General features: G+C 43.8%; 1 protein-coding gene across 1 annotated transcript in view; it reads right to left on the bottom strand.

Moving 5' to 3' along the window:
* The window catches only part of Sae1 (SUMO1 activating enzyme subunit 1), a 58,296-nt gene that overhangs the window by 12,839 nt on the left and 21,922 nt on the right, over positions 1-23,535 (bottom strand). The window contains exon 6 of the mRNA XM_076927351.1: positions 17,149-17,254. Coding sequence (XP_076783466.1) covers positions 17,149-17,254 — 106 coding nt within the window. The remainder of the gene's footprint in view (positions 1-17,148; positions 17,255-23,535) is intronic.

Below are 23,535 nucleotides of genomic sequence, written 5' to 3' on the forward strand. Positions count from 1 at the left end.
GGAGGCCACCATGAGTTGGCACTCAGTATATACTGGTTAGTATGTATACTAACCAGTGCTCAGACCATGGCTGGGCAGGGACGAGCAATGGGATGCTCCATCTATCTCCCCAGAGGATTCTGACAGGGTGACCACATTGGTCAAAAACCACACAGGGACTAGTGGGAACAACTTCAGAAGCTCTACAGCTGAGGGGTGCAGGGGAATGCTCTTCTAAGCAGTCAGTCTCGCCCACAGGCAGAACCATATACACTTAGTTCTTTCTGCTAAGCTGCATCTTCTGTGCCACAGGCACCCCAGGCCAGAGATCTGGCAAGTTGGAGGGTAGGACAAAATACCATCCATATGGCTCAAGACTCTTTTGGGAAAACTAGACTAAAGAACACTTAGCTAAGATGTTCAAACCCCAAGGACAGCGTGTAAGTGTTAGCATTCTGTCTAAGCTTCAACCCACAGTTATCTGGCAATAGTCAAGTAGGCCTGACCCACTATAAAAGGGGTAGCTTGCCCCTCCTTGCTCTCTTGCTCTTCCCCTCATGCTCCCACTCTGTCCCCTTGCCCACTCCGCCCCCCTCCACATGCTCATGGCCAGCCTCTACTTCTCTTCTCCCTCCCCCACCCCTCTCTCTGCCTCTACTGACCTCTTAACTCCCCTCCCCATGCCCTGAATAAACTCTATTCTATACTGTTGTGTGGCTGGTCCCTCAGGGGGAAGGGATGCCTTGGCGTGTGCCCACTGAGATACCCTCATCCCCCATACCTCACCACACCTCCATAGAACCTATCTCCCTTCTCTTTATCTTTTAAAACACATCACTGGTGTCAAACCCTGGGACTTGAATTTAGAAATCCTGCAGGTTTGCATCCCACCCCAGCCAACATATGGAGATTCATGATCGTTACCCCAGAACTGGTACCTGCCCCCTTGTACCCCCACTGGTCAGAGTATGGTCTGTATGGTCCCAGGGGGAGAGTTCTTGAGCTCAGAGGTACCCCTCCCCCATTGCCCTTGAGGATGGGAGACATTCAGTCTTTCACTGACCCTCGGTCTAGGACTTTTTCCCTTGGGTAAGATTTTCCCCTCTCCTTTTGAGAATTTCTTGAGAATCCCAGACAAGCACACCAAAAAAGATACCTACCAGTCTGTCCCTTGCTCTCCCTGTGTGGCACCCCAGCTCACACGCCCCCTAGAGGCAGCAGGCAGCACTAGCTCTGGTTACTCATTTATCTGTTCTAAGCATTCAGCCCGTCCTTCCTTCCTCTTTCTGTTTCACTCTTCTCACCTTAGTTTCTTTCTCTCTTCTTCATTAAGGTCTCTGTCACTCTTGTCCAGGCAGGCAAGCTTTTGGCAGTCCTCTTGGCTCAGCATCCCATCCCAAATGCTTAGATCACAGGAATGTGTTAATACGCTTGACAAACTGAGTAGTTTCTAAGATAACCCTAATAGCTTTATCTCTTTTAAAAAAGATTTTATGTTTGTGTGAGCGTGCACCATATATGTGCAGGTGTAGACAGGAGTTAGAAAAGGGAGCTGTATCCCCAGCAGCTGTAAGTTGTTAGGTAGCTTCAGCTGGGTGCCAGGAACTGGACTCGAGTCCTTTGGAGGACTGCAAGTGTGGTTTTCTTCACTGCTTTACTAGGCCATCTTTCTGGTCCCTCATTCTGTTTCCTATCAAGTATTTATAAACAAGGCAATCATGGATGAGTCACCAGGACAGGAATACACTCTATCTGCTGAAGGAAGAGACCTGATGGCAATGCCACTTTATAAACACCCAATATGCTCTTCCAGAGGACCCAGGACTCATAACCCTCCAGTTCCAGGGAAATATGATATCCTCTTCTGGCTTGCATGGACACTGCCTATACATAGTGCACAGATCAACATGCAGGCACAAAACCCATACACAAAATGAAACAAATTACCCCATGAAATAAAGGTGTGGTGTATGCCTATAATCGCAGAACTCTGAAGGTAGAGGCAGAACTTCAAAGCCATCCTTAGTCAATCCCCAAAACAGAGAAATGGCCCTTTGAGCTGGACATAGTGGCACAGATCTATAACACCATCACTTAGGAGGTGAAGGCAAGACCATTAGAAGCTCGAGGTAATCTTTTACTACATAATAGTTAATACAAGCCCGGAATAAAGGAAACCTTGCTTCAAATACCTCCCCCCCCCCCCCCCCAAATCTCTTAGAGGTCACAATGTTGTACTTGAAGCTCAGAGGCAGTAGGGTATAGCTGGTCGTGGAAGACAGGGATACCTGGAGGCTACTATGAGTTGGCAAGCAAACTGGTGACTTGTGGCATCTGCTCAGATCAGTGCCCAGTGTTTTCCTCATGTCCAGTTGTAGCAGCATCAGTGCATGATAGGTATACTAACTTCATAAACACTTCCTGAGCTCTTGAGCTCTACCCCAAGCCTGAGCTAGGAACCCTAGGATCCACAATGATATAAAGGGTCCTGCTTGATGACAGAGCCACAGGATGCTCAGATCATCCTCTAGAACAGACTCCCTGAAGACTCTCTCAGATGACCTGTGTGAGCTCCAAGTCCTACCCACAGCTTGTCTAAGTGTTCACATGACAAGGCCTTGGCTCCTAGCTTGCATGACTGGGAGGTCTGTAGGTTGCTGAAGGTATACCTGATAGGGATTATAGAACCTTGACCTCCTCTTGTCTACGGCACATGAATGGTCTTGCTCAGCTGTGTATACCCACAGTCAGTTCCAAGGGACCGGACCAGCCACCCACCTATACTTTTCGAGATGATCACATTATGCAACCTTAGTGTCTCAAACTAGCTATGCAGACGACATTGGCCCAGAACCTGCAGCTATCCTACTGCCCTACCCACCCAGTGACAACACACTGGGACCCTTTTCCTCTATAAACAATTTACTGCCTCAAGTTATCTGTTATAATGACAGAAAGCTAGCACCTCACCCTTTAATCTCTCCAATAAAAGTTAATCAATGGCCTCATGATGAATCAGCTCAAAAGACAGAAAGACACCATCTCTCATTGTCAGTCTCTCACTCGCTTTTGAAAAACCCTCAGACAGCCACATGAAAGCTGCTGATGGGTGAACGAGAGGACCAATTCTCAGAAATGACTCATAATTTAAATAAAATAAGCAATTTAAAAAAAAATAAAGAAAGAAATGACTCAAAATAAGACACCCTTTTTGCCTATCAAATTACACTAAAATTACTCAAGCAAAAGGCAGAGGGCCTGTATCTCATGCAGTGCTCAGCAGAGGCAGGAGTGCTCAGTGCATCACACACCAGCTAACAAACACCTAGATGATCGGAGCTTTAGGGTGACTGCAAGCCTGAGGCCTTGTCTACCGTGAGGTCAAGGACAGGCAGTACAGCTGACTCTCAAGAAAAGGATTCCTCACACCATGCTAAGCCATAGCTTTGACTGATTATATACAAGTGTTCACTATCATGTTATTTATACCATAGTGAATGAACCTCAGCTACTAATCTTAGTAAGAAGATGGTAACTATGAACAGAACAGAGCATTCTGTAACTACCAGAATCTGTGAGCTGCATAGTTACATTTCTTTCATCAATTGGATTAAAACCTCTGACACACTCCTATTCAAGACTAGTTTCTGACAGAAAGTCTACTTTTCTGTCTATAAATGATTCCTGAGTTTGACTTTTACCTCAATGGGGACATTCCAACTAGCATAAAAAGACCGTAATTAATGAAGGAAAACAAAACAAACAAGAGGCAAATCACAAAGGGGAGTAGTGTGAGCCCACGGCTGTGTCCTGCACGGCTCTGTATCTACCAGCCTGGCCAGTGCACAACAGTCACACAACCACGGAGATGGCCCTCTGCACTCCGCCCACTCTGCCTGGTCACAAGCAGCAGGGAAAGAGGGTCTTTTCTCCAGCCCAGCACTTGAGTGGCACGTGGCCTTGAATCTGGGCATCTGCTGCTCTCTGCCAACCACACTTGAGAAGGAAGATGGCACAGGACATTCCCGTGACTATTATCTGACAGTCAGAGAAAGATGTGAGGCTCTAACAACAACTGCAGCTGGGACTGGGGCCTGTCAACAGCTCACAGACAGATGCTGGAAGCTGGGGGGAGGGGACATAGCCAGTGGCTAACAATGTGGCTCACTATTTCATCTGATCATGGTAGGTCTCAGTTTTCCTATCGTGCAAAGTGTAGTAAGACAAGGTCCCAGAGCTTCTCAAGTTCAGATAAAGTAATGGTTCCACTGGCACCATTCAGAGTGTCAGTCAGGGCCACCAGTCTCCCTGCGCTTTTGAGGTGATGCTTAAACAGGTACCTTGGATATAATCTTTGCTGAGTTTAGCTCTAACACTGATTCAGATTTCTCTGTGTGAAAGCAGAGTATGATTTGCCCTTCTGTGGGCATGAAGGTAACAGGCCCTAGTGAAGCATGCCACCAGAAACTACCGTGACTCCACTAATCACCCAGCTTTAGGACTTGTGTTTCTGGGCCTGAACTCCTGCTGGAGGATCATCCCTGCTTGCCCCTGGATGGTAAGACCTTCCTCTTTTCTTAATGATTGTGGTCTTTCAAACCTACCACTGGTAAGAGCCACACAGACACAAACACCACCACTGCTTTTTGCCTATAAATTATTTTTAAACATCTGTGGTCACAATGGCAGCAAATCAACAAGCAGTCAGTTGCTACTCCCATTATCACAGGTATCTGCCCTGGCTAACTGCTTCTCGGGAATTCTTACCGTTGCTGGGCACCAAAACTCCACTGGGAAGCACCAGTGTCTGCCTATGGCACATCTAGCAAAGGTTATGAGTTCTAAAATACAAAGTTTTTTTCTAAAGAGGATCCATCCCCACATCAGGCAGAGACCTAAGAAACACGACTTAAATACTACAAGAGAGACAGGTGTGGTGGTTTACGACTGTTATTTTAGCACTCAGGAGGCAGAAGCAGGGGTTCATGAGTTGGAAGCCAGTCTATGTAATACAGCAAAGCTACTGGCAGAGGTGGAGGTAGGAGTGGCAAGAGCAAACAAGCTCTGAAAATGACTCTAACAACACATCGGACAGAAGAGTCTGTAGAGTAACAAGGAGAATGATGGGTAAAACATGAGGAGGTCCAAGTGGCCGTTTCCTTCCAGGAATTAAAACAAAATGGTACTAAAGAATTATTTTTTAGAAACCGAATGGAGACTAGAATAATGCTTAATGTGAAAATTGGGAGTGACAGACCGCTGTGGTCCTTCTCTTTGTAACCCATGAGAAGCAACAGGAATTGCTCAATGGCGGGAAGCCACTAACTACTACACAGTAAGTATGAACCCAAAGTTCTTTCAAATCCAAACCAACTTAAGTCCTTTTTTCTTTTTTTAAAAAAGTAACTATCCAGGCAGTGGTGTCACACACCTTTAGCCCCAGCACTCAAGAGGCAGAGACAGGCAGATCTCTGAGTTTGAGGCCATCCTGGTCTATAGAGTGAGCTTCTGAACATCGAGGACTACACAAAGAAACTCTGTCTCGAGAAAACAAAACTGTATTCATGTAATACAAAATATGGGTATTTTGTCTGCATGTATGTGTGCACCATGCATGTACATGCCTATACTCACTGAGGTCAGAAGAGGGTGTCAGATCCCCTGGGACTGGAGTTATAGGAGTTGGTGAGCCACCATGTGACTTCTGGGAATCAAATCCAGGCTCTCCACTGCTGAGCCATCTCTCCAGCACTAACCAAGTACTTCCTTTGGGAAGAAAGCTGTGTGTGAACCAGCTCACTTCTGAAACCAACAAGCAGCTGCCTGATATCATCTTCCCCATGGGCCAGTTCTCAGCATGGCTACAAGTTCCTAACTGTGTGTGTAACCAGGCCAGTAGCAGTCCTCCGGAAGGGCACAGCCCTGCACTTCTAGGTTTAGATGCATTTCCTGGCTGACAAACAGTAGGAAGATGGCAGTCTACTATGCAAATTACCTTATATACCGCTTCACAAGGGCCTAGAATAAACTAACACAGCAACGGAGGAAGAATTAGTTACAATCTCCAAATTTGGGAAGGTGCCAAGCGATCTCAAAGGGTCCCTGTTTAGCAAGTAGCACTGTGTCAAACCAGTGCTCTTGTCCAGAAGGTGGGAGGATTAGAGGAAGGGAACCTAATGCAAACACAAGGAAAGAGAAACAGGAGGGGGAGGGGGAGGGGGAGGGGGAGGGGGAGGGGGAGGGGGAGGGAGGGAGGGAGAGGGAGGGGGAGGGGGAGGAGGAGGGAGGGGGAGGGAGGGAGAGGGAGAGAGGGAGAGAGGGAGGGAGGGAGGGAGGGAGGGAGGGAGAGAGAGGGAGAGAGGGAGAGAGGGAGGGGGAGGGGGAGGGGGAGGGGGAGGGGGAGGGGGAGAGGGAGGAGACCTATATGTACCTATAGTCAGAACTGTTTTCTGAAGAAAAGGGGAATTATGGACATGACTTAGTGGTAGATAGAGTGTCTAGAATTGGGCAGTGAGGACTATCTCTGGGATAAAAAGAGGATCACAGAAGTGTCTGGATACCCAGGTGAGCCAATGTGGTAATAAGGAGGACCACTGTAGCAGGCCTCTGCCAGTGAGTGTGAGACATGGATTCACCTAGGATAAGTTCCAGCTTTTTGCATGTATTTTATGCTGCTGCTCACCAGCTGTGTAAAGGGGCTGCCATCTTTTTGAGACTACTATGTATCCCGGGCTAGCCAGATCTACAAGTTCTAGGACAGCCAACAGGAACACAGTGATACTCTTGTCTCCAAAAAAAGAAAAGGAAGAGAATGTAGTAAAGGGTCAGAAGAGAACTCAAGCACAATTCTTGAAAAATGACGACAGAGAATACTGAGATCAATGTTAAAAACCAGTGTGCTCAAGCCAGAGGAGGTGGGGTAGGGTAACACATGCCTTTCATCCTAGCACTCGGGAGGCCTGAACATACTGGGTTTTAACATATTGAGTATCCATGAATCTTTCCCCCATTAAATATCAGATTTTTCATTTGGGGCTGGAGAGACGGTTCAGTGTTATTGAGATAGGGTTTCTCTGTGTAGCCTTGGCTGCCCTGGAACTCACAAGATCCGCCTGCTTCTGCTTCTCAAGTGCTGGGCTAAACATGTAAACCACAACAGCCCTGGAGAGCAGTGGCTGTTCTTGTAGAGAATGACAAGTATGAACCTCAGCACCCGTGGTGGGGTCTCACCATCCTTAAGTCTAGTTCTAGAGGCTCCAGTTCTCACTTCAGGCCTCCAAGAACAGCAAGCATGCATTCACATGTAATATATACAGGAAGACCAAATGCTCACATATAAAATAACAACAATAAAATTTCATTTTTTCGTAATTTGTGTAAAAAACAAAAGCATAAACACATGTACATACAAATGCAGGTACCCAAGAGGGCATCAAATCCCTAGAGCTACATTCAGATGGCTGCGAGATATATGATATGGAAAGCCTCAAACTGAACTTTGGTCTTCCGCAAGAGTGGTGAGCCATTTAACCTGTGGGCCATCGTGCCCGGCCTCCTGTGCTTATCGTGAATTTGCCCATTCTAGGTGAGGAAGGTGACTTACCCTATCCATCCTGTGCACCCTACTCTATCCTACACTGCACAGCTACCCTCAGGCCCTGATCAGCTTTTAATAAAGTTGAATCTGTCTGCAATCATCACCAGTAGCTGTTCATAGTCCCTAGACCCCCAACACCAGTATTTGATAAAAATAAAAAACCATTTAGAAAGAAAGTGCCTTACTGGACAACCCCCATCCCCAACACATCACAAAAGCTTTGCTCTTTCAGAAACAAAACACAACTCTCTATTCCCAAGTGAGTATACACAAGGAATTTCATTTTAAGAGCCCTGTCAGGAGGGATGTTGAACACAGCTTTGGGGCTGGAGATACCACACAGTGACTAATTGCTTATCTAGTACATTCTGGGTATTGGATCTCCTCCATTAAAATGGGGAAAGGGATGGAGCGGGTGGAAAAACCACTGAAGTAAATTAAACACAGCTTTTCTTTGGGTTGGAGAGATGGCTCAGCAGTTAAGAGCACTGACTGCTCTTCTAGAGGTCCTGAGTTCAATTCCCAGCAATCACACAAAACCATCTGTAATGGGATTGGATGCCTTCTTTCTGGTGTGTCTAAAGACTAAAGATAGCTATAATGTACACATATACATAAAATGAATAAGTAAATCTTAAAAACAAACAAACATCTTTCTAGAGAATTAGCACAGCGTCTTGTATTCAATGCTGGCACATTTCTTTTTAGGTACTGTCTTGTGTTTTTAGGCTTCCTGTCCCACTTTATGTGTATGTCATCTGTATGTGCATGGTGTGTGTGTGTGTGTGTGTGTGTGTGTGTGTACGCCTGTGAGTGCAGGTGCCCTCAGAGACCAGAGGATTTGGACTGCCTGAAGCTGGAGTTACAAATAGTTCATTTCTGAGCCATCTTTCCAGCCTACTACCCTCTCCCTTTCTTGAGATAAGTTCTCACATCAATGCTTGACTTTCTTAAAAATAAAAGAGCTCACGTGATCTTCCTGCCTCCATTTCTCAGGTAACGGTAATAGAGGCATACACACCAACACACCCAGGTAACGGTCTCTGTCTCTGTCTCTCTCTCTGGGGGTGGGGGGATTCGAGACAGGTTTCTCTGTGTAGCCCTGGCTGTCCTCGAACTCAGAAATCCGCCTGCCTCTGCCTCTCAAGTCCTGGGATTAAAGGTGTGTGCCACCACTGGCCAGCACAACTTCTCTTTTTATATTATATTTTACTAATTTGTTCCTGTGGGTATGCTGGGATTTGAACTCTAGTACTCATAATTAATTGGAGAGAGGTGTGGTTATCTACTGAGCCATCGCAACAGCCACCGGTTTTTACATGTCCGTCATTCCTCCTATGTATATTGATTATTAGTCTTATTCTTTTGACAGGTGCCACCATTCTTAAGAAGGTTTGTATTTTCTGGCACAGCAAGATGTTACAAGCTCACCTGTAATTTTCCTATCCCACCTCTGAAATTATCCACTTCTCTAAGAAGCCTTGGTTCCACTTAGTGGAAAAAGATAGTAACCACTGTGGTCTAAGTTAGCGAGGTCAGTCGCTCCAGGGGGCTTTTGCATTTAAGTTTTTGACTCATAGACTTAAGAAATGCATCTGCATAAGAGACAATGCACACATGCCCAGTTCTGCAGATAAGAAGCCACAAGCATATCTGCCCTGCTCTCTCCAATCCCACCCCCTCTCTCAGGGTTCCTTCTAGCCTGTCCTCCTTCCACAAACACAACAATCTGCTAGAAAACAAACACACAAACAAACATCTGGCTGTCCTCATCCACACTGTTTACCTACTTGCTCACTCCTCAATCTATATTAAGTAGTTTCTAAAACTGTTAACACTGAAAAGCAAATTACTAATTTTCAGTTCTTTCTTCAGACTGATACACATAAAAACTACTGTACTAAAATAAAACCTGGTGGTTATACATAGGTCTGTAATTTCAGCAAATACTAAATAGAAGCAAGAAGATCAGAGGTTCAAGGCCAGCTTTGGCTACACAGCTTCTGAGGCTACCACACTCATTTACCCTGTTTGAGATCCTGTCTCAACAAACAAACAACAAAATAAGCCCACTGCACTCAAGAGGTATTCCAGGAGCTTCCTATTATTCCTGTTTTAGTACAATACTGTTAAAGAATAAGAACCTAGAACATGTTAAATTAAAATAGGTGACTGGGGTTTTTGCTTTGAAGTATGGCTTCTTTTCCTACTATAGAAGGTCTCATCTGAGAAACTTAAGAAAAATGCCAGGAAGTAAGTCATCCTGTTATTCTGAGCTGGCAACATGAGCAATAGTTAGTTGATCTGCACTTTCTCAATATTCCCCGGGTGATTCTGGTATCATATCCATTGAGATTCAGCCTCTTGCTGCCCTATGCTGCTCTTTGGCTTGCAACACTATCCTCCTCCTACCTCAATCTGAAAAGGTACCTGCCTGCTTTGATAGCTGTGGAGCTATTTGGTCACACTGAAACAGCTACATGATAGGGCAGTTTTGTTCTATAGCCTACATTAGGGCTTTCCTCACAAGGAGTTAACGTTTGTGAATCCATTGATAAGGAGATAAATTCTTCCTCCTGATTTTTAGCTACAGATCTTGCAAATACCAGATATACTCCAAATGTTTGATCTTGGGTTATTTTTGCCTTCAGTTGTAAAGCAGCAGTATGTGCTAAGTATTTTTCCACAGTTTATTAGAAGAGACTGAGAGCATGGAGACAGCAGGACCCTCTGATAGTAACTCATCTTGAGATGTGGTCCACTCCTTTCTGCTCCTGGGTAAGTCTGCGTGTTGATGTCCATGTTGGTAAGAGAACAGTTTCCATCTGAGAGCCACTATTTTTAGCGCTCCTGTTATGATAAACTCACAGTAACCTCAAAAAGAACAAATCAAAGTCAACTTTTTGCCACAGGAAACCAGATCACACTTAATGTTTTGAAACACACCATGGGAGAATAATAAAAAGATGAGCCCTTTCTGCTCACAGATAGAAAGGACAGCTCTCAAGATAGTGGAAAAATGCAGCAAGAAACATTTGGTCTGGCCACTATTGTATTAGATTAACTGGAAAAACACCAAGTTCCCAAACACGCCAAGCACACACACAGGGACAGCAGAGCAACAGGAGACTCTGGAAGACACTGGACATCAACCTGGTTTGTGCTGGGTTTGATGGTGTTATTACCCTAGCTATGGAGAGATGAGGCAGGAGGATCACAACCTCAAGCCATCTAAAGACAACCTGGTGTCTCAAATTTAAAAAAAAAAAAAAAAAAAAAAAAAAAAAAACCTTTAAATTATTTTATGTGTATGAGTGTCTAACCTGCATATATGCCTACACTATGTGCATGCCTAGTGCTCACAGAGGCCAGAAGAGTGTCAGACCCCTTGGAACCAGAATAACAGACAGCTGTAACCTGCCACGTGGGTGCTGGGAATCAAAGCCAGGGCCCCCACAAGAGCAGCCAGTGCTCTTAAGTACTGAACTATCTTTCTAGCCCTAGAAATGTGTTTTTAAAGGTTTAGAACAACGTGAGAAATCACTTATACACTTTAGGCTGGCTCTAGCCTTAGCCCCAAGTCTTGAGGTGGATTAGTGGGAGGAGGGAAGAGCAAAGACAAAAAGAAGCCTTGCCAGACAGCAACGGATGCTGAAGGGATACCAACACGTGAGCAGCTTGCATTCCGAAGTGGAATACGAAGTGGAATAGATGAGCAGATAAGCAATAACCAGTCACTCATACAAGCACCCAGTGTTTCCAACCAGGCAAGGAGGCAATGAGGTCAGGTTCTTTTTTCTCAGAGTTGTATCACAGCCAACCACCCTGTCCTCACTGAGCTCAACCAGGTGATGTGAATTCATCACTAAGGCATCATCAGCCCATTTGGGTCACATTCTCAGGCCTGAAAATACTGAAAACTACTTATACATCTTTCCAGGTAAGATGATGGTTTTTTGTCCAGCCAACAAGATCACTCACTAGTTTAAAGATCTTTCAGTATCATTTAAGCTATCACTGCAAAATAGCAAATTATCTGGGTGTAGTAGAAGCAGAAGGACTGGGAGTTCAAGACCAACTTTTCTATCGACCGTATGTCTATCTGTCTGTCTCTGTTTTTCTGACTCTCTCTGTTCAGTACTGTTCTTACAGAAGGGGCCAATTCCAGCACTCACAGTGAGAGGCCTCAAAAACCACCTATTAACTCCAGCTTGAGAGAATCCAATACTCTTTCTTCTGACTTCTGAGGGTACCTACACTCAAGTGAGTACGTGTGCGCATGCACAATTACAAAATTCAATGAACCAAATAAACAAAACCAAACTGCACAACATAGTAAACAGCTTAGCTATAAAATCCCAAGCCTCTCACTTCTCTCAGCCCCTCCCTCCTTTTAATCCATTTATTTTATTTTATGTGCATTGGTGTTTTGCCTGCATGTACGTCTATGTGACAGTGTCAGATCTTTGCAGTTACAGACAGTTGTGAGCTGCCTTGTGGGTGCTGGGATTTGAACCCAGTTTCTCTCGAAGAGCAGTCAGTGCTCTTAACTGTTGAGACCTCTCTCTAGCCCCAGGCCCTGGTTCTTCACAGACCTACTCATCTTCCTCTAGACACCCCACATACCCTCTTCCTGGGCTTTGCTTTCTTGGTAGCACATGACAAGCCCCAATGGTCACGATGTCAACAACTATGTTCCTGATTTTCTTTTCTTTTAATTTCCATTTATTACTACTGTTTGGGGCAAGCATATTGTGTGAAAGCTAGAGAAAAATTTTGTGAAATCGGTTGTCTCCTTCCATTATTATGTGGATTCTGGGGACTAAACTCAGGTCATAACAGCTGTTATCCACTGAGTGATTCTGCTGGCCCCCTTTATGTATCTGTACGAATGCAATGCCTATGTAGGTTAGACAGAATAGGGTGCTGGATCCCCTGGAGCTGGAGTTACAGGCGGCTATAAGCCAGACATGGGTCCTTAGCAGAGAAGAAAGCAGTCTTAACCCCAGAGACATCTATGAAGGCCCCTGCTTTTATCTTGAGTGGTCACACATTTCCAGAGGTGCTACAATGAGAAATGGAGCATCCAGATGCAGAGAGGACAAGCTTGGTTTACTTTCTGCTTATATATAATAATACTTCTTATATATATTATAATATATTAATTATAATTATTATAATTAATATATAATATGTTATATAAGAAGTATTAGTATATGTAATACTTCTTTTTCCTTTGGTAGAACCAGGGCTTCATGCAAATGAAGTTAAGCATTCTACCACTGAATCCCAGCCTTAGCTCAATGCCTTTGTCTTAAGTTCACAGACATGTATCTTATTAATTTATTTCTTGGTTACAATATAATCATTATTTTTTCTTTAGTTAATGAGCATAATAGATTTATATATGTATGAGTGTTTTGCCTACACATAGTCCTTGCACTACTTGTGTGCCTGGCACCCATGGAGATCAGAAGAGTGTTGGATAGCCTGGAACTGGAGTTATGGATAGTTATGAGCCACTGTGGGGGTGTTGGAAACTGAACCCCAACCCTCTGTAAGAGGAACCAGTGCTAACCACTGAGCAGCCACATCTCCAGTCCCCAACCAAGAACTCTCACCTATACTAAATGTCATTCCACTTCTCAGGCAGCAGATCAGCTTCCATGTGTATACTGGTTTTCTGCTAAGCATCCTTGCCATTAACTGTGGTTGGAATCTTGAGTAAAGAAATCAATCTGCTGCTGAGTGGTAGTGGCGCTCAACTTTGATTCCAACATTCACAATCTCCAAGTTCGAGGCTAGCCTGGTCTACAGAGCTAATTCAGGAAAGCAAATGCTCTATGTAGCCTGGGCTACAACCCTGCCTTGAGGGTTTTAGGGAGTTTGTTTACTCAGCTATGATATGACAGGAAAAAAAAAATAACTGACCAGTTTCTTAAATCAGAATTAAATAACCTAATGAAGTGTGAGTTTCACTGGACCAATTGCACTGGCAAGACAAGTACTCTAACCACTGGGATGCACCCTCCAGTTTTATACTTCTTGTTTTGAGACAAGATATTATTAACTTGTCTAGGTTGACTTGAGATCATGTTACAATTTAGAGACCTTAAATTTGCCATCATCCTGCTTCAGCCTCCCAAGAACCTGGGATTACTGTCCAGTGCTACCAGGCTGTGTTTCATTAAGTATACTTATCAAAAACCAACAGGGTTGCCGGAGATGGCTCAGAGGTTAAGTGTACCTTCCTGAGGTCCTGAGTTCAATTCCGAGCAACCACATGGTGGCTCACAGCCATCTGTAATGGGATCTGATGCTCTCTTCTGGTGTGTCTGAAGACAGCTACAGTGTACTCATGTAAGGGAAAAAAACAAACAAACAAACAACAGGTAGGCGGTTGTGGTGCACACCTTTGATCTTGCCACTCAGAAGATAGATCTCAGGTATACAGAGTAAGTTCTAGGACAGTCAGGGATACTCAAGAGAAATCACAGAGAAACCCTAAACAAACAAAGAAACAAAAAAACAACCAGCAATAACAAAACAAAGGGCTGGAGATGCTGACTCAGTAGTAAGGAGCTTGCCTAACAAGTGCAAGGTCACATATGCTGAATCTTCAGTACCACAGATATAAGAAAACAGTTTAATACAGATCTTTCAGTTAGTCCTAGAGTCAATTATTAGAATCAATTTTTGTCCAATCTATTTTTAACTCCTTTTCCCCAGTTTCTTGTTTTTTTGTTTTTCATTTTGTTTTTTAAACTGTAGGCCAGGCTCTCCTCACAGTCACTACAATCCTCTTACCTCTGCTTTCTCAGTGCTGGGATTATTGGTGAGCCCCACCCCTGACTACTCACTGTTTATAGATTGACAAGGAAGTAGCTGGCAGTACTGCATCATGGAAAAGCAACAGGCTTTGGTAACCAACAGCCACGCCCTAAGAGCACTCCTTATAGCACTCTGTAGGGTAAGGCCCTCAGGGGTGCACTCTACAGGAAAAGGTAACAAGGTGACAGTTTGAAGAATACAGCCCCACACTGTATTATTTTTCCTCTTTGTTCTCTTCCAAAAACTTTGCTTCTCTGTGTTGCTGGGGATTGATCTTGAAGACCTTGGATGCGCTAGGCAACTAACTGTTCAATAATTAGGTACTCGACCCCAAACCCCTTTCAGAATTTTTAATGAACCAAATTGTAGGCCTTACCTCAGGATCCCTCATCTAAGAAAAATGGCAGAATAGGCCAGAAATGTTAGGTCAGTTTTTATTCCAAACATCTGGTCTAAGTAGCACTTGGGAAGCAGAGGCAGGTACTCTGAGACTTCAAGGCCAGCCTGGTCTACATAGTAAGTTCCAAGGCAGCCAAAGCTACATAGTGAGAGCCGGTCTCTAAAAACAGAACAAACCATACATCATAGGATGCCACACGATCATGATATTACAGTTGATGCAGCTATAGTGACATATACTTGAAATGGTAGCACCTGAAAAACTGAAGCAGTACTGCAAATCGGTGGTCAGCCTGGGCTATGTAGTTATGGAAAAACAAAAGCAAAACCAGGCAGCTCTTGTTTCTTGCTGGATAACTGTCTGTCCCTCCAAGCCTAGGCACCTGGATGCTCTTGGTACCCAGTCCCACACAAGGCTTACCTGGACTTCAAAGGGCTGGACCCAAGCTGGCAGTGCTTGCCCAGAACACACAAAGCCCTGGATTCAACCAAAGTAGCCTATAAAAACTGGGCAACAGACAGAGGCACATGCCTCTAATTCCACTATTTGAGAAAACTCAGAGATCATCCTCAGCTATATAGCGAATCTGAGGCCAGCTGGGCCTACAAATCAAGTTCCAGGTCACCCAGAGCTACAAAAAGAAATTGAAAATAAATAGGACAGACAGATAAATGAGGTGAATGAATGAAAGAAATGAAAGCACAAACCGAGGACCATCTAACCCACCTTAGGAGAATGTTGTAATCTTGAGATAGATGGGAGGCCACCCCAGAAACTGCCATTCTCAGACATGACGTCCTGTTTTCTTTCCTACTCTTTTTCTTTGAGATACAGTCTCACTGTTTGAGGCTAGCCTTGAACTTGTAATTCTCCTGTGTCAAACTCCCCAGAGCTAGGACTGTGTGAGGTAAGAGCTTGCACTGTCGTTTCTAGTGGTTCAATCTCTGCCATGGGAGCTGCTGGAGGATGTTGAGTGACATCACTCACTTCTTCCCACTAGACAGATGTAGGAATGCTCCCCATTGCATTCTAACAACCAGAACTAGAACTACCCTACCAGACCCAGGCAGGCCAGGTCAGACTCAGGGGCTGCTTACTAGAAAGGGTTTCATCATACACACAAATGTTGCAAGCTAGGGACTTTGGCTTCCTGTGCCATATACAGGGCTTCCAGGCAACCCTGGCCCAGAGGAGCAGGTGCTGCTCACAGTGCAGCTGGCACTTCTTCCACACAGGGTCCCACAGTCCTTAGAAGGCATTTCTCACATGCCTAACACTCATTCCTACTTAACCCACTTAAGTATTTCTATATGAATCGACATTCAGGCTTTTAAAATAGTTCACACGCTAAATTTTCCTATCCTCCATCCTTTCCCTGATTTTGAGACAGCATTTCATGTAGCACAGGCTATCCTCAAATGTATGAGATAGCTGAAAATGAGTTTGATGATCTTCCTGTGTCTGAATCCCAAGTGCTAGCTAGAATTACAGGCCTGTGTCACCATGTCCCAACAATTATTTAAGTGGCATTTTAAAAACTGAATCTTGATGGGGCTGGAATTAAGTGTTCAGCAATTAAGAGCACTTGTTGTTCTTGCAAAGGACTTAAGTTTGGTTCCTACACTGACAAGGTGGCTCACGACCATCAGAAGAGGAGAGCTAGCACACTCCTCAGTATTCTGTGAATAGCAAACACACATGCCCTGTACTTTTACATAGATAATGCATGTACATATAAATTAAAAGGTGGGGAGGGGATCTCTGTGAGTTCAAGGCCTGCTTGGTCTAAACAGCCAATTCCCGACCAACGTTATATACTGAAACACTATCTCAACAACAAAATAAAAATTAAAAGCAAACGATTGAAACTGTCAGGGACAAAAGCAACACTGAGAGGTCAACCAGTATTTTCCTACCAAATCCCTGAACGATGGCTCATTCATCGAGGGAGAAACCAGGCAGGATAAATGGTAAATATGGGAGACTGAGGCAGGAGGATCACCTCAAGTTCAACCTGGGCTCTTCTGTGAGGCCTCACTGCAAAGGGTAAAAAGCAAACAACTCAACTCAAAGACAGGAAAACATTCAAAACTCTTGTCAGGAGAATAAGGGTTTAGACCAGTTCTGGAGGGGCAGTGTGAAAAGCCGCTAGGGAGCTGACAGTCACCTCAGGTGCAACTGTAAAGAACAAGGCATTCTAACAACTTTAGAAAGTCACCAGAAACCAGACCTCAGTGAGGCTGCATGTCACACTGTGTGGAGGAGACAGAGGAACCTACACAGCTTTAATACTGGGCCACAGCACAAGCCCGGCTGGGGTGGCTCCATCTCCAGATCTCACCTTGCAGCAGAAAGTAGTCTGGGGCAGTACGCTTCAGGGCAGCCTTGGCTTTCTCTCCACTCCAGTCCACTTCTAGTGCTTCTTTTACAGGGCAGAAAAGCACTTTCTGTGGGAAAAAGGCAGAATGCTCACAAATAAGTCTGCTGGTTTCAATCAGAGCAGGAACACTTTCCAGGTCACACAAATTTAAACATTCAGAGCCATACCTCCTTCATACTCTGAACATGTGCTCCCTATGTAGGAAGACGGCACAGCCAACCTCCTAAGACCTGTTTCATTTGGTCTCACTATTTAGACCAGGCTGACCTCAAACTTGCAGAGATCCTCCTGTTTCAGCCTCCCAGACTCAACTGGATGAGGTGGTACACAAGCCTTTAATTCTGGAACCCAAGGGCTTAAGGCAGGAGATGGACAGCCAGATTGAGCTACTACATAGCAAGACTCAAATCTAAAAAACTACAAAAGGTATTAAACAGAGCATTCTTTAATTATGAAGGAAACAAAAATTTAAATATTTCCCAGTACAATGGTTTGATGTTGACAGTATAAAAAAGAGTAAGGGATGGGACAAAAGGTTCAGGCTACAGAAACAGAAACAGCATTTGCAAAGGTCCTGTGGCAGGACTAGAGGCATGGAGTCATTACTTCTTGTCTTGTGCTGGTTGGCCATGGCATTCCAACTGGTGAGCAAATGCTCTACCATTAATCTAGCCGAAAAATTCAATGGGACGTATTAATTTTAAATTGTAATTTACTTAGTGCAAAAGTATTACTGATCTCCCTCTAAAAATTAGGAAACAGCAAAAGGGAAAAACAACACAGGGCCAGAGAGATTGTTCAACAAGGTCAGGGTGCTGGTCAAGTCTGACAACCTGAGGTCACCCCCTGGAGCCCACATGATGGAAAAAAGAGAACTGATTCCCATGAGATGTATGCATGCACACATGAACGCATACAGGCAACATTAAAATAAAAAGAGCATATGTAGCCTACAAGAGATGGCCAGCAGTTAAGCGCACATACTGTTCTTGCAGAGGAACTAAGTTCAATTCTCAGCTTCCATGCTCAGTTCATATAATCATATAATTTCCATTCCAAGAGACCTGAGCTTCTTGCCTGCATAGGTACCTGAATATACCCATAATTAAAAAGAAACATTAAAAAAGACCCAAACATCACTTACTTTCTCCTGAGCAATACAGTCCCATATTACCCAAACATACACATTTTCTGGGAAGGGAATTTCCAAGAAAGCATGCAGGAGATAGGTGACTTGGGTGAAAAGTCTAGTAAATAGAATAAGAACGCTATCTCCATAGAAACAGTAACAGAACACTGGTTCCATCCAGTGGCTACCACAAGCAAGTACTGCAATCCAGGAAGCCAGGCTTCCCTAATTAATTAACACATGGAACAGTAAAAAACTAGAATGAATATTGTGTTAAGAGGTACTGAACTCACTGGCAATACATAGAGAAATAAATTTAGCTGGTTATTGGTTAGGCATGTTGTAGGCTTATAATCCCAGCACCTGAGAGGCAAGCTGGCTAGCTGGACTAGCTGAAAAGGTGGGCTCTGGGTTCAAGAAAGACAGCTGACCTCATTAAATAAATTAAACATAGCAATCAAGAACAACAGACAGCCTGATGTTAACCTCAGGTGGCTTCTATGTGCAAACATGTATAACCCATAAGCATGAATGGCATAAATGTGTAGATTCACTCATGAGTTTGCTGAGAAATGAGTTTGTACCATTTTTTTAAAAAGTACCTCTCCACAAAACATTTATCATCGCAGCAGAAAAAGCAACCTCTCAGAGGCTAGAGCCGGCTCAGTGGTAAATAGTCCTGGCTGCTCTTACATCAGACCTGGGTTTGATTCTCAGCATCCATAGAGCAGCTTGCTACCATCTGTAACTCCAGTCCCAGGGAATCTGACCCCTCTTCTGGCCTTCCATAAAAACTACATGCATTCAGGCATGAAAATGACTTTGGGCTAGGACAGGGAAGTAGGCTCAGATATTTTGGTCATCCTGATAAGCCAGAAATTTGTTTATTGCCTTGCTTGTTCTTTGACTATCTGGATTTATTATCTTGCTTGTTCCTTGACTATTTGCATCTATTGTATTGCTAGTTCCTCAACCTAGAACTGACCTTAATACTTGCATGTAATTAAAATGGTATAAAAGCAAAAAGGAGGAGGAATGGGATAGGGAGCTTGGGGGGGGGGGTGAATGTGGAAAGGGGACAACTTCTGAAATGTAAATAAATAAAATATCCAATAAAAAAAGAAAAAAGGCCGGGCGGTGGTGGCACACACCTTTAATCCCAGCACTTGGGAGGCAGAGGCAGGTGGATTTCTGAGTTCGAGACCAGCCTGGTCTACAGAGTGAGTTCCAGGACAGGCAGGGATACACAGAGAAACCCTGTCTGGAAAAACCAAAAAAACAAAAAAAAAACAAAAAAAAACCCAAAAACCAAAAAACAACAACAAAATAAAAGAACATGAAAGTTTTAAAAACTAAGTAATAAGTCAGGTTTGTGCAAAACAGAAACAAAAAAATCCAACAAAACAAAAAACCCTACATGCATGAGGTACATACACACATTCATGCAGGCAAAATACCCATACATGTAAAATAAAGGGGAGACATTGTTTCTCTGTGTAACCAACCATGGCTGTCCTGGACCTCACCCTGTAGACCAGGCTGGCCTTGACTCAAGGTATTTGTCTTCTGCCTCCTGCATACTGGGAGTAAAGGCATGTGCCACTAGCATCTAATGGCAATTTTTTAATTTAAAAAAAAAAAAAAAAAGTGCCCATCATGCTGGTGCATACTTATTTACAATTCCAGAATGTGGGAGGCAGAGGCAGGAGAATGACAACTTTATACCCTAGGCTATAAAGCTACTTCCTGGATCAGCCAGAGCTATATATTTTGAGAACCTATCTGAAAAGAAAAAAAGTACTCAACCAAATGACAACCATAAGTCGAATAATTTTTACTTAACAGCACTATTACATGCTACTAGCCATGGAATGTAAATTGGCAAAAATTCTTGAGAGTAACAACAAAATCTGGAAAAAGTGAAGATACCCTCATCCTAATTTTACCCTATAGAAAAGAACACAATTGCCCAAGTAGATTATATACAATCTCACATGCACAAACAGAATGCTTAGCACAGCAGTTCTAACAGGGTAAGTTTACACACCTGAATGCCATCAACAGCACAGATATGTAAACAGTAAGAAGGAAGCCCTGCTGTACTGTCCAAGAGGGCTGGTTATGATGGTGTAGCCATGAATACATGGTGTGCAACTCCCATGCCAGCAGCTACAGGTGCTTACTGAGCGCTAGAGTTGTTGTTTTTATACTGTATTTAATATTAAATAGCCATATGCATCTAGTAACTACCACAAAGGACAGCAAAGCTCCACAAACAGATGGCCCCACCAACATAATGCTTCTCTCACATAGCAGGTGGCAGCACACATGCAACAGGAAACCAGTTCTTAAGTAGTGAAGAGACATGGGAAGCAAGACTACAGATAAGGCACACAGACAAGAGGTGGGAACAAGAACCAACTGCAGATAACCATTATTTACACTGACAAGGAGCAGAAAGGCTCAGCCACGCCTCGTCAAACGTGTGCTTCTTTAATTTGGTAGTATGTACGGTGCTAGCTAAGACTCTTAGTTATGCTTAAACTCTTGTACAGAAAGTCCATCTTTTTTTTTTTTTTTTTTTTTTAGAGAGCGACTAAAACCAAACCATTTCCTGTAGGTGGGTATATGAATGTTATGGACTACATACACAGCTGCTGGATCCCCTGGAACTGGGGTCCTTTCAAGAGCAACATGTGCTCTCAAATGCTGAGCCCTCTCTCTCCAGTCCCCAAAATCTGAGTTCTTTAGATTTACAAACATGATTAAATCAAAGGCAAGTAAGCATGAGTGTGGTCTGACCTTTTGGGTGCCTTTTTAATCTACTCACACATCCCAAGAGCCCCAGAGTCACCTGTTTAGGAGTAAAATAAAGCAGAGAATAAAAGGCGGCCAGCACTGAGAACATGGATGTCTTAATTTTATTATTCCTGTTAACCTTCAAGGATGTGACGTATTTCTGTACATGAAATAAACAGTTACATGCATATTTACACATGTATCAGATACAGTGCCAACAGTAAACCTTGGACTCAGCATTCTGAAGCATTAAAGACTGAAAACACAAGGCTTCTTTGGGCTACAGACTGAGTTTAAACCCAGAGGGGCTACCGTTTTTCAGTCATAAAGAGAGGAAAAAAAGAGATGAAGGGAAGGAATGGATGGCTGGAAACACACACAGGCAAAGAGACACACACACACACACACACACTTGATGAGGAGGGGTCGTCCTCTGTGTTCGTGTCGTTGGAACTGAAAAAATTTCCCCATAAAGCAAGACATCACTCCCCATCTCAGCTAATTATCTTCCCTGGAAAACCTGACACCAGTCTCTCACCAAACACTTCATAGACAACAGTACATTTCATGTCTCTAAACCAGTAGTTCTTCACCTTCCTAATGCTGCAACCCGTCCTCATATTTGACCCCCAACCATAAAATTATTTTTTCTTTTTTCCCTCCCTCTCCTTCCTTCCTTCCTTTCCTTCCCTTCTTGTTTGTTTTCAAGACAGGGTTTCTCTGAGGAGCCTTAACTGACCCAGAACTCAGCTCTGTAGACCAGGCTGTCGCTGAACTCAAGAGATCTGCCTGCCTCTGCTTCCCCAGTGCTGAGATTAAAGGTGTGCACACATAACTACTTTCATTGCTACTTCTGAACTATAATTTGGCTACTATTATGAATCATAATGTAAATATCTGCGTTTTTTCAACAGTGATCCCATGAAAAGTCAGTCATTCGACACCCAAAAAAGTTGGCAACAGCAGCTCTAAACCAAGCAATCTTGATACCTAGGAGGGCCATAAGCCTCACTCGTCTGTGAGGACCCTGTCTTGACAATTCAGTAAGTCACTTCTGTTTCTGAGGAAGTTTATCTTTGGAATTCTGTTCTCTCAGGTCAAGTAACTGATTTACGAAAACTAATGTGCTGCAGGGCTAAGTCATTTAGTTCATCCCACAGTTAATTCCACGACCTAGGTTTGAATGTCAAAGATCTCCTTCAAGGCTGTCCTTTCCTGCTGCATTACACTGTCATTACACTGAACGGTACTTTCTAACTATGACTGTGCTAAGCACTGGCCTAAGAAGATGGCAATAAACAAAACTTTCCTAATCATTTTAATGATTTTTTTTTTTTATTTTATGTGAGTACACCATTGCTCTCTTCAGACACACCGGAAGACGGCATCAGCCCCCATTGCAGATGGTTCTAAGTTCACCACGTGGTTGCCGGGAATTGAACTCAGGACCTCTGGAAGATAGTCAGTGCTCTTAACCACTAAGCCATCTCTCCAGCCCCCAAATCAAGTATTTTAAAGGCACATTTATTTATTCATTTATTGTGTGTGCACACATTGGTCAGAGGCCAATTTGTAGGAGTTGACTCTCTCCTCCCACTACGTGTGTCCTGAAGTACCAACTTAGATGATGTGGTTGGGTGACAAGTCCCTTTACCCATCCATCTAAGCAGCCCAGGGACTAAAATCTTAAGGGAAGATGGAGCTGTAGCTCAGTGGTAAAAGACTTGCCTACAATACTGAACAGGCCCCAGACACAGACACACACAAAGTAAACACATGAAATTTAAAAGCAAAGTACCAAAAAGATGCTAACAAGCCCAAGTGCCAGCTGCCTCCAGTTAGGCCTTTCCTACTGCCCTATTTATCATAGGCACATGTGTGTTAAAAAGGCCCAACTTCCTAGATGTGTGAAAACCACAAGCTCTGTTTTTCCTCTTTGTTTTCTGAAGTTTCTAATTTAGGAGCACACCGTGTACCTTGAACCCAAAGTGGTTTTACAACATTTGATTGAACCCAGGACAAGTGGGAGGAGAGGGGGGGACTCTGACAGACACCTTTCACAGGAAACAGGAAGTAGCTGCTTCCCTCACCCCATCTTGCAATCTGAGTAGAGCCCAACTATTTATTCTGTACAATTTAGGAAACCTTAAAATCCGGGTGAAGGAACTTAACTAGACAAAACTTCAACACCCCAGGGCCACTTCATCTGGTGGCAGGAAGATCTGGGTGAACCTGGTCAACATTCTGAGTTCCAGGCCAGCCAGGAGTGACAGACACACTCAAAAAATTATAAATAAGTAAAATAAAATCCCAAGGCCCTCTCTGCCCAAATAGAGAAGTTGTTACTACCAGGTGGCAAAGCCACAGGCCAAACACTGCCACACCCTGTCCTTGCCCTGTGTTCTTGTGAGACAAAGCCA

The sequence above is a fragment of the Arvicanthis niloticus genome, chromosome 29, assembly GCF_011762505.2.
Source record: "Arvicanthis niloticus isolate mArvNil1 chromosome 29, mArvNil1.pat.X, whole genome shotgun sequence".
Lineage (NCBI taxonomy): Eukaryota > Metazoa > Chordata > Mammalia > Rodentia > Muridae > Arvicanthis > Arvicanthis niloticus.